This window comes from Hemibagrus wyckioides, linkage group LG15 (assembly GCF_019097595.1).
Source record: "Hemibagrus wyckioides isolate EC202008001 linkage group LG15, SWU_Hwy_1.0, whole genome shotgun sequence".
In the NCBI taxonomy this organism is placed as follows: Eukaryota; Metazoa; Chordata; class Actinopteri; order Siluriformes; family Bagridae; genus Hemibagrus; species Hemibagrus wyckioides.
In genome coordinates this window covers 23,344,411-23,359,566 of record NC_080724.1, presented here as the reverse complement: position 1 = coordinate 23,359,566, position 15,156 = coordinate 23,344,411, and the positions used below count along the sequence as shown (strand labels likewise).

At 43.5% G+C, this 15,156-nt stretch overlaps 1 protein-coding gene across 3 annotated transcripts in view; it reads right to left on the bottom strand.

The window, feature by feature from the left end:
• Positions 1 to 894: 894 nt before the first annotated feature.
• raf1a (Raf-1 proto-oncogene, serine/threonine kinase a) overlaps positions 895 to 15,156 on the bottom strand; it is a 24,117-nt gene continuing 9,855 nt past the window's right edge. The window contains exons 2-17 of one of the 3 annotated variants that reach the window (XM_058409162.1): positions 13,760 to 13,981; positions 13,131 to 13,243; positions 12,939 to 13,041; positions 12,692 to 12,849; positions 11,854 to 11,946; positions 9,386 to 9,539; positions 8,411 to 8,444; positions 7,774 to 7,883; positions 7,512 to 7,629; positions 7,317 to 7,401; positions 4,897 to 5,073; positions 4,747 to 4,793; positions 4,306 to 4,424; positions 4,048 to 4,179; positions 1,947 to 2,081; positions 895 to 1,712 (exon numbers count right to left, since the gene is read on the bottom strand). In XM_058409162.1, coding sequence (XP_058265145.1) covers positions 1,572 to 1,712; positions 1,947 to 2,081; positions 4,048 to 4,179; positions 4,306 to 4,424; positions 4,747 to 4,793; positions 4,897 to 5,073; positions 7,317 to 7,401; positions 7,512 to 7,629; positions 7,774 to 7,883; positions 8,411 to 8,444; positions 9,386 to 9,539; positions 11,854 to 11,946; positions 12,692 to 12,849; positions 12,939 to 13,041; positions 13,131 to 13,243; positions 13,760 to 13,960 — 1,920 coding nt within the window. In that variant the 5' untranslated portion in view covers positions 13,961 to 13,981 and the 3' untranslated portion in view covers positions 895 to 1,571. Of the gene's footprint in view, positions 1,713 to 1,946; positions 2,082 to 4,047; positions 4,180 to 4,305; positions 4,425 to 4,746; positions 4,794 to 4,896; positions 5,074 to 7,316; positions 7,402 to 7,511; positions 7,630 to 7,773; positions 7,884 to 8,410; positions 8,445 to 9,385; positions 9,540 to 11,853; positions 11,947 to 12,691; positions 12,850 to 12,938; positions 13,042 to 13,130; positions 13,244 to 13,759; positions 13,985 to 15,156 lie in introns of all 3 variants that reach the window. The other 2 variants (XM_058409164.1, XM_058409163.1) reach the window with 2 other exon arrangements.

Here is a 15,156-nt window from a genome sequence, read left to right as displayed (position 1 = left end):
GAGGAATTGGTCACTCTGAATCACTTCTCAAAAATATTGAGACCATAAATCTGTAATCTTTCAATACTCTGATACAAATCTCCTTACCTTACACCAATCAGCCATAACATTATGACAGTCCTGCCAAAACAGTCCTGACCCGTCTTGCACTGTGTATTCTGACCCCTTTCTGTCAGAACCAGCATTAAGTTCTTCAGCAGTTTGAGCAACAGTAGCTCGTCTGTTGGATCGGATCACACGGTCCAGCCTTCTCTCCCCACGTGCATCAATGAGCCTTGACCGCCCATGACCCTGTCACCGGTTCACCACTGTTCCTTCCTTGGACCACTTTTGATAGATACTGACCACTGCAGACCGGGAACACCCCACAAGAGCTGCAGTTTTGGAGCTGCTCTGATCCAGTGGTCTAGACATCACAATTTGGCCCTTTTCATCAAACTCGCTCAAATCCTTACGCTTGTCCATTTTTCCTGCTTCTAACATCAACTTTGAGGACAAAATGTTCACTTGCTGCCTAATATATCCCACCCACTAACAGGGGCCATGATGAGGAGATACTCAGTCTTATTCACTTCACCGGTCAGTGGTCAGAATGTTATACCTGACCGGTGTATATAGATTTTATTCTTTTAAATAACTGCCATTAATGTGTCAGTTAATTTATTTGATATTTTGTGTTTTTATTTTTATTTTTATTAGCAGTAACATTATCACTAATACCATCATCATAATATCTTTTCAGGGGTGTTATCACCTCTGAATCAGTACGATTCTGACCGATCTGTGACCAGCACCGTTTCTAGCTCCACCCACTTCATGTTATTTACTAAATTCAGTTTAACTCAGTTGTGGAAAAAATGGACACTTTAATTAAATGCAATCCATCTGTATTCAATTTCAATTTTATTAAAATAACCCTTATTGATAAACAGTTTGGACTGGAGTCTGCAATAAAACCCTCAAATACACAGCTGATTTAAACAATTTCACAAACATCAAGTCCTAATAAACATCGTTAAAACTCTGAACACTGATCTGTTTCCAGGAGGACGTTAACACTAAACGCTCCTGCATATAAAACTTCACACACGGTGAAAGGCACGGTGACGGTCAAAGACTTGTGCACGGATTTCAACTAAAATGATGGTGACTGACACAGACACCTTCTCTGCTGCTGCAGCAAAGCGAAGCTTAAACATGACATTGTGTGTAGTTTAAGAAACGAAACCCTGACACGTCTGTGGTGAGCTGAACAGCAGCAGGATCAGCAGCTTCTTTCAGCTTCATGTCAAATCTAACAGTAAACATATAAAGGTTTAATGCTTAGACCTGTAACAATGACGTATCTACAAGTTTTAAACCCAGACTTCATCTGATTGGTTTGTGCTTCATCTTCACCTTCAATTAATACAGTTTCTAATGGATGAGTGCATTATCAAGTCCTTGTTCTCTTCACCTTCTGAGAGAGAGAGAGAGAGAGAGAGAGAGAGAGAGAGAGAGAGAGAGAGAGAGAGATCATTAGACTTCATGAAGACATCTGAAGAAGCCATGTGCTTTCCATCAGCTCCAGGTCAGAAGACGGGCAGCTTCATGGAGGTTAAAGTGCAGGAGTTGATGTCCTCGGTGTGAGTGGCTCTGTGCAGCGAAGGCTCCGAGGCACTGCGGTTGATTTTGGGTAAAGCGTGCTGCAGAAGCTCGATGGAGGAAAGGATCTAGAGAAACACCAGGGAGGGAAACACTTTAAAATGACTTAAGTCTTATTAACCAATCAGAATCTACAGGAACAATCAGCATCTTTTAAATACAATACCTAAAAGTCTTCCTTTTTATTTTTTTCAGCAGCTTTACCTCATCATATGAGATCAGTTTATTTAAAAACAGTTTCCAATGATTTGATAAATATTTAAGTGTTTAAGATATAAAGGTGAAAGGTCATGAAGAGTCACCTGAGGGAACAGCGGTCTCTCTTCTTTGGATTTTTTAATGCAGTCAGCGACCAGGCGCTTCATCGCTTTGGGACAGCTCTTATACAGCTTACTGAGATCCGGAGACAGATAACCTCGACCAACCATGAATATAATCTACACACACGCACACACGCACAGACACACACACACAGACACACACACACAGACACACACACACAGACACACGCACACAGACACACGCACACAGACACACGCACACAGACACACGCACACAGACACACGCACACAGACACACGCACACAGACACACGCACACAGACACACGCACACAGACACACGCACACACACACACGCACACACACACACGCACACACACACACGCACACACACACACGCACACACACACGCACACAGACACACGCACACAGACACACGCACACAGACACACGCACACAGACACACACACACAGACACACACACAGACACACGCACACAGACACACGCACACAGACACACACACACAGACACACACACAGACACACGCACACAGACACACGCACACAGACACACACACACACACAGACACACACACACACACACACACACACACACACACACACACACACACACACACACGCACAGACACACGCGCACAGACACACGCGCACAGACACACGCGCACAGACACACGCGCACAGACACACGCGCACAGACACACGCACAGACACACAGACACAAACACAGACACACAGACACAAACACAGACACACAGACACAAACACACAGACACACAGACACAAACACAGACACACAGACACAAACACACAGACACAAACACACAAACACACAGACACACGCGCGCACACAGACGCGCGCACACACAGACACGCGCGCACACACAGACACGCGCGCACACACGCACAGAGACACACGCGCACGCACAGAGACACACGCGCACGCACACACACGCACAGACACACGCACGCGCGCGCAGACACACACAGACACACACAGACACACATGAGAAAAGGTAACCATGCTCTGATCCTGTCCCAATCCAAACTTCTCCTTAAACCTGCCACAATTCCAACACACCCACACCTCGATTCTACCCCTAAACCCACCCACACCTCGATTCTACCCCAACCCCACCCCAAACCCATCCACACCTCGATTCTACACCAGCCACACCTCAATTCTACCCCTAAACCCATCCACACCTCGATTCTACCCCAACCCCATCCACACCTCGATTCTACCCCTAAACCCACCCACACCTCAGTTCTACCCCTAAACCCACCCACACCTCAGTTCTACCCCTAAACCCACCCACACCTCAGTTCTACCCCTAAACCCACCCACACCTCGATTCTACCCCTAAACCCATCCACACCTCGATTCTACCCCAACCCCATCCACACCTCGCTTCTACCCCAACCCCACCCCAACCCCATCCACACCTCGATTCTACCCCAACCCCATCCACACCTCGATTCTACCCCAACCCCATCCACACCTCGATTCTACCCCAACCCCATCCACACCTCGATTCTACCCCAAACCCATCCACACCTCGATTCTACCCCAAACCCATCCACACCTCGATTCTACCCCAAACCCATCCACACCTCGATTCTACCCCAAACCCATCCACACCTCGATTCTACCCCAAACCCATCCACACCTCGATTCTACCCCAAACCCATCCACACCTCGATTCTACCCCAAACCCATCCACACCTCGATTCTACCCCAAACCCATCTACACCTCGATTCTACCCCAAACCCATTCACACCTTGATTCTACCCCAACCCCTGCTTAACTCCAACTATATCCCTATTCACCCCAATCCTAACCCCACCCAAGTGGCATCCAGATTAAACTCTAAACCCTTGTTTTTTTTTTTCTTAATTTAATTGGATTTATTTTTCTTCTAAAGTAAATTTAATTTGTGAGAAGCTTCATCCGTTTTAAGGAAATCTATCACAAAACCTCACCATTTCACTCATCTTTTATTTTCTGCACAGTAAATATTTGAGACTGAAATCTACAGACTTTACATTACATGAAACACACTCTGTAGTTAATGACCATGCATTGTGATGAAACAGAGCCGTACCTGATCTCTGCTAGAGATGTCTGAATACGGAAGCTCTCCGGTCATCAGTTCATACAGAACGATGCCATAGGAATAAACGTCGGACTGGAAACTGTACGGATTGTTGTCCTTCATTCGGATGACTTCGGGAGCCTGGAGTGGAAAACAAAAAGATCAGACTGTCAGTAGATGAGCAAGGTTTCATTTATCTCGTTATATCTCATCCTGAAAACACAACAAACTCTCCTTCTTTTATTTTTATTTGTGGATCAAACTCACCATCCATAATACGGATCCTGAAGGGTGTTCGACCTGATGAGAGCCGCTCCACCTGGTCTTCACCGTGGCTAACCCGAAATCCCCAATCTTCACCGTCAGGCCTTCATGCAGGAAAATGTCTGTGTTGTTGGTTAAAGCAGGGACAACATATAAAGCCGTGTAAACATATTTTTATTAAACAGAGGCTTTTGGCATTTAATATTCATTTTATTTAAATAGAGCAAAATTAAGGAACAATTTAATTCATCAAAGGTGCTATATTAGTAGAAAGCTATTACTATTATTATATTACTATTAACTTTAGGTAATTAATGACAGAAAACAGATAAAAATTCAGTTAAATCGTCTAAAGTTTCTCAAGAAACCCTTCTCTTACTTTCTTTAAAAAATGACATCTGAATGAATGAATAAATAAATAAATAGAAGTTGTGTGGAGGATACTGTTGGACTTCATGTCTCGGTGGATGATGTTTTTTGCATGCAGGTAGCTGAAATGAAAAGAACAGGAGCATTAAATCTCTGCTCATGTTCCTGTTTCAAGTCTGCTGTAGACGGTCACTAGCGAGTGACGTTCATGCGCCTGACACTCACTCCATGCCCTGAGCCGTCTGTCTGGCGATGTCGATCAGCTGGACCATGGGGATCTTGGTCTCCAGCACATGGAGGTGTTTGTACAGACTGCTGCCCTCACACCACTGCGTCACAATGGCCAGGTTATCTTGCGTCATGTAGCCCATAAACAGCAAGATGTTCACGTGCCGGGTTTTCCTGTAGACATGGAGATGGACAGAGAGGCTCCTCGCTCAACAAACCAAAGAGGATCAGCACACACCAATCAGGCATAACATTAAAGCCACTGACAGGTGATCTGTTTATTTTTTCCTCTTATTTCATTACATTATGTGGCCCTCACAGAACAAAAATTTTGGGGACCCCTGATCTAGAATGTGTGTGCAAATCTATTTATACACCGATCAGACATAACATTATGACCACCTGCTTAATATTGTGTCAGTCCCCCTGACAGCCCTGATCCGTCCTGCACTGTGTATTCTGACCCCTTTCTATCAGAACCAGGACACCAGGACAAGTCATCAGAGAGGTGCACACCAAGGAACCCGATACTCTTGACTCTTTCTACAGTGGCACCGTAGATGTGTAAGGGTGCATGGCTATCCTCCAGGATCCTCCTAAAGTCTATGGTCATCTCTTTGGTCTTGCTGATGTTGAGTTGCTATCACTGCACCACTGAGATAACATTCTCATCTACATTAGTGATGAGGCCCAAGATGAAAGAAATACCAGCAAACTTAGAACGTTGGAAATGTGTTCAGCAACACAGTCGTGTGTGAACAGGAGGTACAGCAAGCTGTGATGCTCTGTGTGATCTGACTCAGCATTCACATCATCAGTAGTTCATCTATGGGATTAAACAAATGAGCCTCCATGACCCTGTTACTGATCATTAGTTATCCTTCCTTCAAGCACTCCTGGTAGGTACTAACCACTGAGTACAGGAAACGCCTCAAAGTAGAGCTGGGTGATTAATTGTTATTATCGATTAATTCGAATTTATGGTTTATGTCGATGTTGAAAAAACGAAAATTGATTTTCCGATTTCACTTTGGTTTGGCAGAGCGAGCTTCCGTAGTTCTGCAACGCAAAGAGCTTTTTTCTGAGAGAGGCGCGGTTTCTTCAAGTTTCTTCATATGCGCTGAAAGACGGGGAGGAGCCGAAAGTCTGCCGCTGTTTTCATAAGAAATTTAAAGGTGACTGAAGCGATCACGAATTTGTGTAGAGTTTATGGAGAATCGCAGAATTCTTGAATAGAAATGTTAAAACTGGTCTAGCGACAAAAACGATGGCAGACTTCGGCTCCTCCCCGTGTTTCAGAGCGTTCTTCAATCCGACTGAAGAAACCGTGGCGCCGCAGAGCGAGGATCAGAGGACGAGTGTGTGTGTGTGTCTGTGTGTGCATGCGCGTGTGTGTGTCTGTAGTGTATTTAGCGTGTTAGTGTATTTAGCGTGTTAGTGTATTTAGCGTGTTAGTGTATTTAGCGTGTTAGTTGCATGTTGAACTGATTTACAAAATTGTTTTTCTTCAGGGATTTTTTTCCAGGTGACAATTATATATTTTATAAAAAGTGATTAAAGTCTGCAGTTTGCACTTTACAGATCCCTCATATTTTGTTATATTACTTTATTTTACTAGAATAATTAGAACTTGTAAAGACTGGTGAAAGTTTGCATTTTATTAATCCCCAAAAAAGGTTTTTATGTTGTTGTATTGATTATTGTTTTTCTAAAATAACAAAAAAACTTTAGTGAAAGTAATTTTGCACTTTGAGTCCAAATTAGCAGTTCATATGTTTGGTTATATTGTTTTTGCTCAAATTAAAAAAATCTATTCTATAGTCGCTAGTGTTTTATTAAACTTTTTAAAAGAAAAATAATTGTTTTAAAATTGAAAACCGAATTTTGTTTTAAAAAAATCGGAGATTCAATTTTTTGGCCATATCGCCCAGCTCTACCTCAAAGATCTGCCAACTCTCGTCAAAGCCGCTCAGATCCTTACACTTGCTCATGTTTCCTGCCTGTTGTGCTTTCTGAATGCTTATCTACTCAACATGGTTGTTATTTGAGTTACTGCAGATCAGCAGTTCTGAAATACTCAAACCAGCCCATGTGGATCTGGTAGATGAAGCTCTTGACCCGTATCTGCATGACTACATAATCTGTGCTGCTGCCACCTGATTGGCTGATTGGATAGTGGCATAAATCAGCATAAATTTATTATAAATGCTTAGGTTCATAACTGTTCTGAACATCAGCATAAATTTATTATAAATGATTATGTTCATAACTGTTCTGAACACAAACAGATGGCTCTTTTTAGTGAAGGAATCAAAAGTGAATGGATTTCAAATTATACACCTTAAAGTTTGGGCCAAATGTAACTCAAATTTGTAAAAGGTGCAGTCTTGGTTGATGTGTTAAGGAAACCGCCTCACCGCAGAACTGCGACTTCATTACGAAAGGCCTGGAACTGCTCCGGTGTGGGATCGGTGACCTTTAAGATCTTCACTGCAACATCACCTTGAAGACAGAGGAACAGGAGTTTAGTGACTGGTCATTATGTAAACAGACATTGTGCAGGGAGTGTGTGTCCTGTGTTCAGGTTCTTCAGTGGTACGTGATTCCCTCACCATGCCATTTCCCTTTGAACACGGTTCCGAACGATCCCGAGCCGATTCTCGAGTGCAACACGACCTCGCTGGCTTCGATCTCCCAGTAATAGCTCGAGTCTCTCTTATCCCTTGGACGCTAGAAGAAAGTAAACATCAGTCCACTTAGCAAAGAGATGTATAAACACTCAGGTGTGTTTTATTTAAATTAGATGTAAATGATGCTTCATTCCCTATTTTGTACAGAGACACAGTGAGAAGTACTGCTCCTCGGAGGACTTACGATTTTGTTTTTCTCCTGAGAGCTGAAGGACGACGCCCTCTCTTTCTGAGCTGGGGGCGGAGTTTTGGACTGGTTCCAGCCAGTCGGACTCTGGTTCGGAGAACTTCCTGCTGCAGGAGTTTTAAAAAGCTGCTATAAGCATATATGCACAAAGGAAAATATAAAATGTATAACAGTATGAATAAATACAGGATGTGGTAAACGTCTCAGTACGCAGAGGACATTCATACATTTTTTTCAATGTGAGTGAGAGAGACGATTCCATGTGTGTTTACAAAGAAATGGCCATGATGCAGAGGATGTAATAACATAGATAACGATGTTCAAAAATGGAAAATGTGGGTGTGGCATTAAGATTTCACGTATAGTTTTACAGCTTTTGTGATGAACGAAAAAACCCCTCTGAGCACAATAAAACTATAAGTACTAATAAATGTTATTATGGTGGAATTTCCATATATGAACCCAAAGACACGCCCAATTTGGAGGAGTACGATTGAAATTAGCCTTTTTTTTATTTTTAACTTGACACTTTAACCAACATTTCTTTAAAATGGTGTTCATAAAACACAGATCAAACCTTTTATTCTTATATTAGGCAAAATATTATGGGAAATACTGCAGCTCCTTTCCTTACCTGATCCGTAACCGTGTCCATGACGGATCGCATCCTGTAGAATGAAATAAGGAAATAAAACAATCAATATAAAACATTTCAAATTTTATCAGATTGCGTATTCCTCCCTCGCTAAGTGTATTCAGGGAATAAATATCATAAGGCTTGTTTTTTAAGAGAAGTTACACACAATTTAGGAATGTGAAAAGATGAACAATACCTACTCTTCTCTTCAGACAAAATCTCCGGCACCAGGAGCTAGGAGAAGTATTCAGGCAATCTATCTACTCCACACAGTGACACAATGACCAGCACACACACACACAGAGTGACCGAGAGAAGAAATAAAGAGAGAGGGTGAAAACAGAAACACACGCAGAAGACTAACTGGTGTCCAAATCAAACAAAACTGTTGAAATCTGGATTATGATTGGTCAGAAGGTTTGACCTTTCTGTAATGCAGTGGAGCAGTAGGTCACATGCTTGTAGCACGTATTCTGGTCACTCCAAATAAACAGACTTTCTTTTTTTTATATAATTGGTATTATGAAGTATTCTATAATATCCATATGTGTGGAAGGAGTCTCCAGTTTCAGCACTGTAACAGCTGTAACAAAGATTTCCCACATCTTTGCAGTTTCTCAAGTACATGACAAGCTGAGAATGTTTATCTTACTAACTTTGCTAACAGACACCAACTAGCTACAAACAGGAGGAAAATGAAAACAGTAAAATAAGGATAAAAGACCATAGAATGTAAATTTTACTTAGAGAGAGAGAAAGAGAGAGAGATCTGGAAAGAAGCAGACAAAGAGATAGAAATGGTATAGTAAGAGACAGGAAAAGAAGACACAGAGACAGAGAAGGATAGAGAGACAGAGAGATATATAAAATATAGAAAGAGAGAGACAGACAAAAAGTGAGAGAGAGAGAGACAGAGAGAGACAGAGTGAGACCAAGACAGGGAGAGATAGACAAGACAGACAGACAAGTCACCTCGATCAGGCTGCTGTCCACAGGCAGGGAGGTGCTGACCATATGTACATTGGGTGTGGAGGTGGAGCGTTGTCTCTGAGAGAGCGCGCCCCCTGCAGGAGGATACACTGTGCTGTCGTTAATCGCTTGAGGAGATGAGTATCTGTGTGCTGAGCTGCAGGAGAGACAAAAGACCACATGTCACAGGTCACAGTGACAAAATGCACAAAGAAATACACCATGTCTGTTGCATGACAACTTTTCAAGCCACCTTTTGTCCACAATGATTGACAGGGGAAAGATAGTATGCCCATTTATATTTAGGGGTCCAAACACCAGGCAACTCAGACCCAAAGAGTTCTCTATGGCTTTAAAAATACTATTTAAAAATATCATCTAAATAAGGTTCATTTCATAAAGCCACATTGAGGAGGAGCAGTTTAAGATGACCCTGATCATCTGAGAGTCCTTATGCACAGATTATTTTCAGCTAGTAGGTAAAGAAGATGGCAGGATTCCACAAATTTGTATCCTCCAGGGTCACACATCCTGGATAGGCTGCAGAAGGTGAGAGTAGGGGGTCATCAGGAGTAGTGAGAGTTGTTAGGATGCAACGACTCCAGGTAGTCTTTAGAGTAGAAGTGGCCTGTGCTATTAAGACACAGGTCTAAGAGAGAGCAGATCTGCTCCAGGTTGAGGCTGCTGTCCTTTTCTAGTCTTCTCCTAACTGCTGTAGCAGCATCAGTGGTGTGCATACTGGTGAAGAGTGATGTGACATCAAAGGAAACCATGGTTTCATCAGTATCTAGATTCAGTTCCTTGATCTTGGAGAGAAAATCTGAATTCTGTATATGGCAGTCAATATGTCCAGAATATGTCCTAGAATGTTGTATAATAGGAAGTTAATGCTGCCGACTATTGGTCTGAGGGATGTTTATTCCTTGTCTATCTTGGGAAGTCCATAAAAGCAGGGAATGGCTTCTCCAGGGTACAGATGGTGGTAGGTCCCCTTATCGATGGTGCTGCCCTTTCAGGCAATCGAACACCTTTTTCCTATAGTGGCTGTTAGGGTCTCTTTTCTCCTTGGTATAGGTGTGATAGTCCTCTGGAAGTGCAGTGATTTTGCTGTGATACTGTGCAGTGTTCAGTACAACGTTAATCTGCAGGTAAGATGGTGTCAGGGCATGTCTCTCCTGGGCAGTGATGTTAGATGGTGGTGGTTGAGCATTGGCCAGAGCTGCAGAGACTTTCAGTCGGAGTTGTTCAGCTTCCTGAGCTGGTAGATCGTCATTCCGGATATGGCGGACTCTGTTGCTGTAATGAACATCACAAGAGGGACATGTTTGGGTGTAATAGTGAAGTTCAGGCATTTGGCTAAGACCTCTATGTTTCTCAGGCTGGGTAAGTTCCCTGTCTGAGAGGTGCTTTATCCACTTGTCCAGCTGCATTCCACTGTATTCCGTTTACAGAAGAGAAGATCCACTTCTTGAATTGTCTGTCCTTCCCTTTTTGGTGTTAGGCATTCTGGACAAATAGCATACTTCAGTTCATGACTGAATCTTAAGTTGCAAAGCATGAGTGGTGAAATGGACCCGTCTAATCCTTTCATTAAGCAGGTGTTCTTGTGCTTTCTGAAGGATCATATCGGCTCTGTGACCCGACAGCGGACCGCAGGCATAGGCTTGTAGAGACAAGGCATCGGACGTTAAAGCATTGGTGGTTCCTGTGTTCTGCCATGTTTCTTGTTGTTCTTTCATATACCCAAACCTACTTCAGGGTTTCTGCAGCAACATTTCTATATTATTATTTGTGAAGAGGTTATCTGTGAATTGATTCATGTCAACTGGACTTCTTTTTTGTTGGATCGAAACGATTTGTGTAATCCTAACAACTTCCCTCAGACAGAAGAAGCTGCTCGCATGAGTGGGGAAATATTTCCATCTAACAAGAAAGAAGTCCAGAGGACTCTACTTCCAGATAACCTCACCTGGATGAGTGAAAATCTTTACAGACAAAACCCTCCCTGTGTTTAAATACTCCTACTCTCAGGGTTTTAGAGCCATCAAATAAAACCAAGAGTTCATTAACACACACACACACACACACACAGCATTACTGTCAGAGAGGGAAAAACTGGCATGTTTTTTTTTTGTTTGAAATCAGAGATCAGAAATATAATTAATCTCCAGCGTTGGTGGAACTCTGTGCACTCCTAAGTGGGAAGTAAACAGAAGATGAACACAATGAGCTCTTTTCAGGACTTAAAGAACCTGAAAGCCCAGAGCTGACCCCTGTGGACCTGCAAATGTTTATAAACCTGAGGGATTAACTCAAAATCCATGTCAGCATGAACACCAAAACACTGTTTCTGAACACACCTCTTTTATTAAGGAATTACACACCAGAATGTCACTACGTGTGAGAATCAAGAGAGGTTGAAGTTTACCTACAAGTTATTTATAGCTAAATGAGAAAGTAAGGTGTTGTACCTGCTGGACATTCGACTCATAGACTCTCTCATTCTCCTTGATGTAATCGGAGGCAGAGACGGAGCTCCACTTTCACCAGGAGTCAGAAATAACCTGACAAAACCCGCGAGGAGAAGATAAAACACAGTCATTTAAAAGAGTTTAAAAATTTGTGTGTGAAGTATAATTCTGTTCAATTAGTTTAATATTTGTTCAAATAGTGTTCAACACCAATCAGGCATAATATTATGACCACCTGCCTAATATTGTGCCGGTCCCCCTGACAGCCCTGACCCGTCCTGCACTGTGTATTCTGACCCCTTTCTATCAGAACCAGCATTAACTTCTTCAGCAGTTTGATCAACAGTAGCTCGTCTGTTGGATCGGCTCACACGGACCAGCCTTCTCTCCCCACGTGCATCAATGAGCCTTGACCCTGTCACCGGTTCACCACTGTTCCTTCCTTGGACCACTTTTGACAGATACTGACCACTGCAGACCGGGAACACCCCACAAGAGCTGCAGTTTTGGAGATGCTCTGATCCAGTGGTCTAGACATCACAATTTGGTCCTTTTGGTCAAACTCGCTCAAATCCTTACACTTGTCCATTTTTCCTGCTTCTAACATCAACTTTGAGGACAAAATGTTGACTTGCTGCCTAATATATCCCACCCACTAACAGGTGCCATGATGAGGAGATACTCAGTCTTATTCACTTCACCGGTCAGTGGTCAGTGTGTTATACCTGACCGGTGTATATATCTGAAAATCAGTCCTGATGTATTGTCTAGGTTTCAGAAAGAGCTGTAGAGCTGTAATACTAAAGGAGAGGAGAGGTGAGGATGTGTTGATGCTCACAAAAGTTGCCTGATGTTACTCCAGTCCACACACATGATGGGAACTTTGGTGCTGCAGTGCTCGTGGAATTTATATCCACATGTCTGACAACGGAAGCCGTTCAGGAGGAACTTCTGGCACATGTCGCAGTAGGCCAGCTTCAGGAACGTTTTCCTCACCTTGGATGCAAACAGGGGATTGTCAGGAGTGAGAGGTGAAGTTTATACCCTGACCTTCACTGAGCAATCTACACAAAGTAGAAACTCACAAAGTTGTGGGTGGTCAGAGGAACGTGGTCCAGAACCTCCACCTGGAGCTCTTCTCCGATGAGAGACGTGGAGTCTGTGTTCCAGTCCATACGAGACTTCTTACTGCAGAGTGAAGGAGAAGAAAACATCTGTGTAGGATAATGGACACAATACTGAAGGTCAGTTAACTCTGGCTACATTAGTGCTCTGACCTCCGCTGGCCTGAGTGGAGTTTGTAGACGGCACAGCACTCGGGCTGGAGACCTCGAACCTTCAGCGCTTTGATTAGACAACTGCGGAGGGTCATACCATTCCTTACACTCACCTGGACAAATACACAATTACACCATCACATACACACACACATTTACACCATCAAACACAAACACACAAATTACACCACCATACACACACAAATTAGACCGTCAAATACACAATTACACCCCACACACACACACACACCTCCAACCCCACACACGCACACCTCCAACCCCACACACGCACACCTCCAACCCCACACACGCACACCTCCAACCCCACACACGCACACCTCCAACCCCACACACGCACACCTCCAACCCCACACACTAGTGTTCTTATAATAAAAGGACATAATCCGTTAGAATTAGAATTAGAATGAGGTGTCTGTGTGATTTATATGGAGATTATTTATCATGTGAGAATCCATCAGGATTTTTTCACGTGCTGTTCCAGGAAGGTTAGAAACAAAGAAAAAAAAGATATTAAAAGATTTGACTTTGGTAAAGATAATGCAATAAATATTATTGAATTGTTTAATATTAGTGTGTGCGTGTGTGAGAGCGAGAGAGCGGTGATTCACCACAGTGCGCTGCTGGTTGGGCAGGTACACCCGGATGGTGCTGCTGGCCTTTGAATCAGGGATTTTGGAGTCATCAGAGGCACGGCGCTGGTATGGGAAGTCCTGTCCGGCGGTTGGGGAGACACACGGGCTCTCCAGCGCAGATTCCTTCATCCCCAGCCCGTTGCTGATGGTCTTCCATGCTCCGTGGAGGTGCTCCATCAGAAGAAACACTTAGAAAATCTGCTAAGAAATTCCCAAAACTACATCCATGATCATCATTAAGGTTTTGGATTTTTATTCACCTTCATGGTGTGGAACGAGATGATAACCTGTAGCATGCACACTTTATTTATTTACACTTCAGACTGGTTCATATAATTCCACACAAGAATTTTAATGAATGAAGTCATTAAAGAATAAAGGACAGGTTCACACTCATCACCGTGTCTCTCGACTAATTAGTTTTAATTAATACAACAACAGGAACACTTAAAACGAATCTTGCAACGATGTTGGACGAGAAGGCCTGGCTCTCTTCCATGTCTTTATGGACGTTGCTTTGGTCACTGGTGTGCAGTCATGTTGGAACAGGAAGGGGTCATCCCCAAACTGTTCCCACAAAGAGCATGAAATTGTCCAAAATGTCTTGGTATGAAGCTGAAGCATTAAGAGTTCCTTTCACTGGAACTAAGGGGCGGAGCCCAACCCCTGAAAAACCCCACACCATAACCCCCCTCCAACAAACTTTAAACTTGGCACAATGCGGTCAGGTAAGTACCGTTCTCCTGCCAACCGCCAAACCCAGACTCGTCCATCAGATTTCCAAACAGAGAAGAGTGATTGGTCACTCCAGAGAACACATCTCCACTGCTCTAGAGTCCAGTAGCGGGGTCAGCTTTACACACTTTGCATTGCACTTGGTGATGTAAGGCTCGGATGCAGCTCCTCAACCATGAAAACCCGTTCCATGAAGCTCTCTACACACTGTTCTTGAGCTAATCTGAAGACCACACGAAGTTTGGAGGTCTGTCTCTCACACACAGACTCTCTCTCTCTCACACACAGACTCTCTCTCTCTCTCACACACAGACTCTCTCTCTCTCACACACAGACTCACTCTCTCTCACACACAGACTCACTCTCTCTCACACACAGACTCTCTCTCACACACAGACTCTCTCTCTCTCACACACAGACTCTCTCTCTCTCTCACACACAGACTCTCTCTCTCTCACACACAGACTCACTCTCTCTCACACACAGACTCACTCTCTCTCACACACAGACTCTCTCTCACACACAGACTCTCTCTCTCTCTCTCACACACAGACTCTCTCTCACACACAGACTCTCTCTCTCTCTCTCTCACACACAGACTCTCTCTCTCACACACACAGACTCTCTCTCTCTCTCAC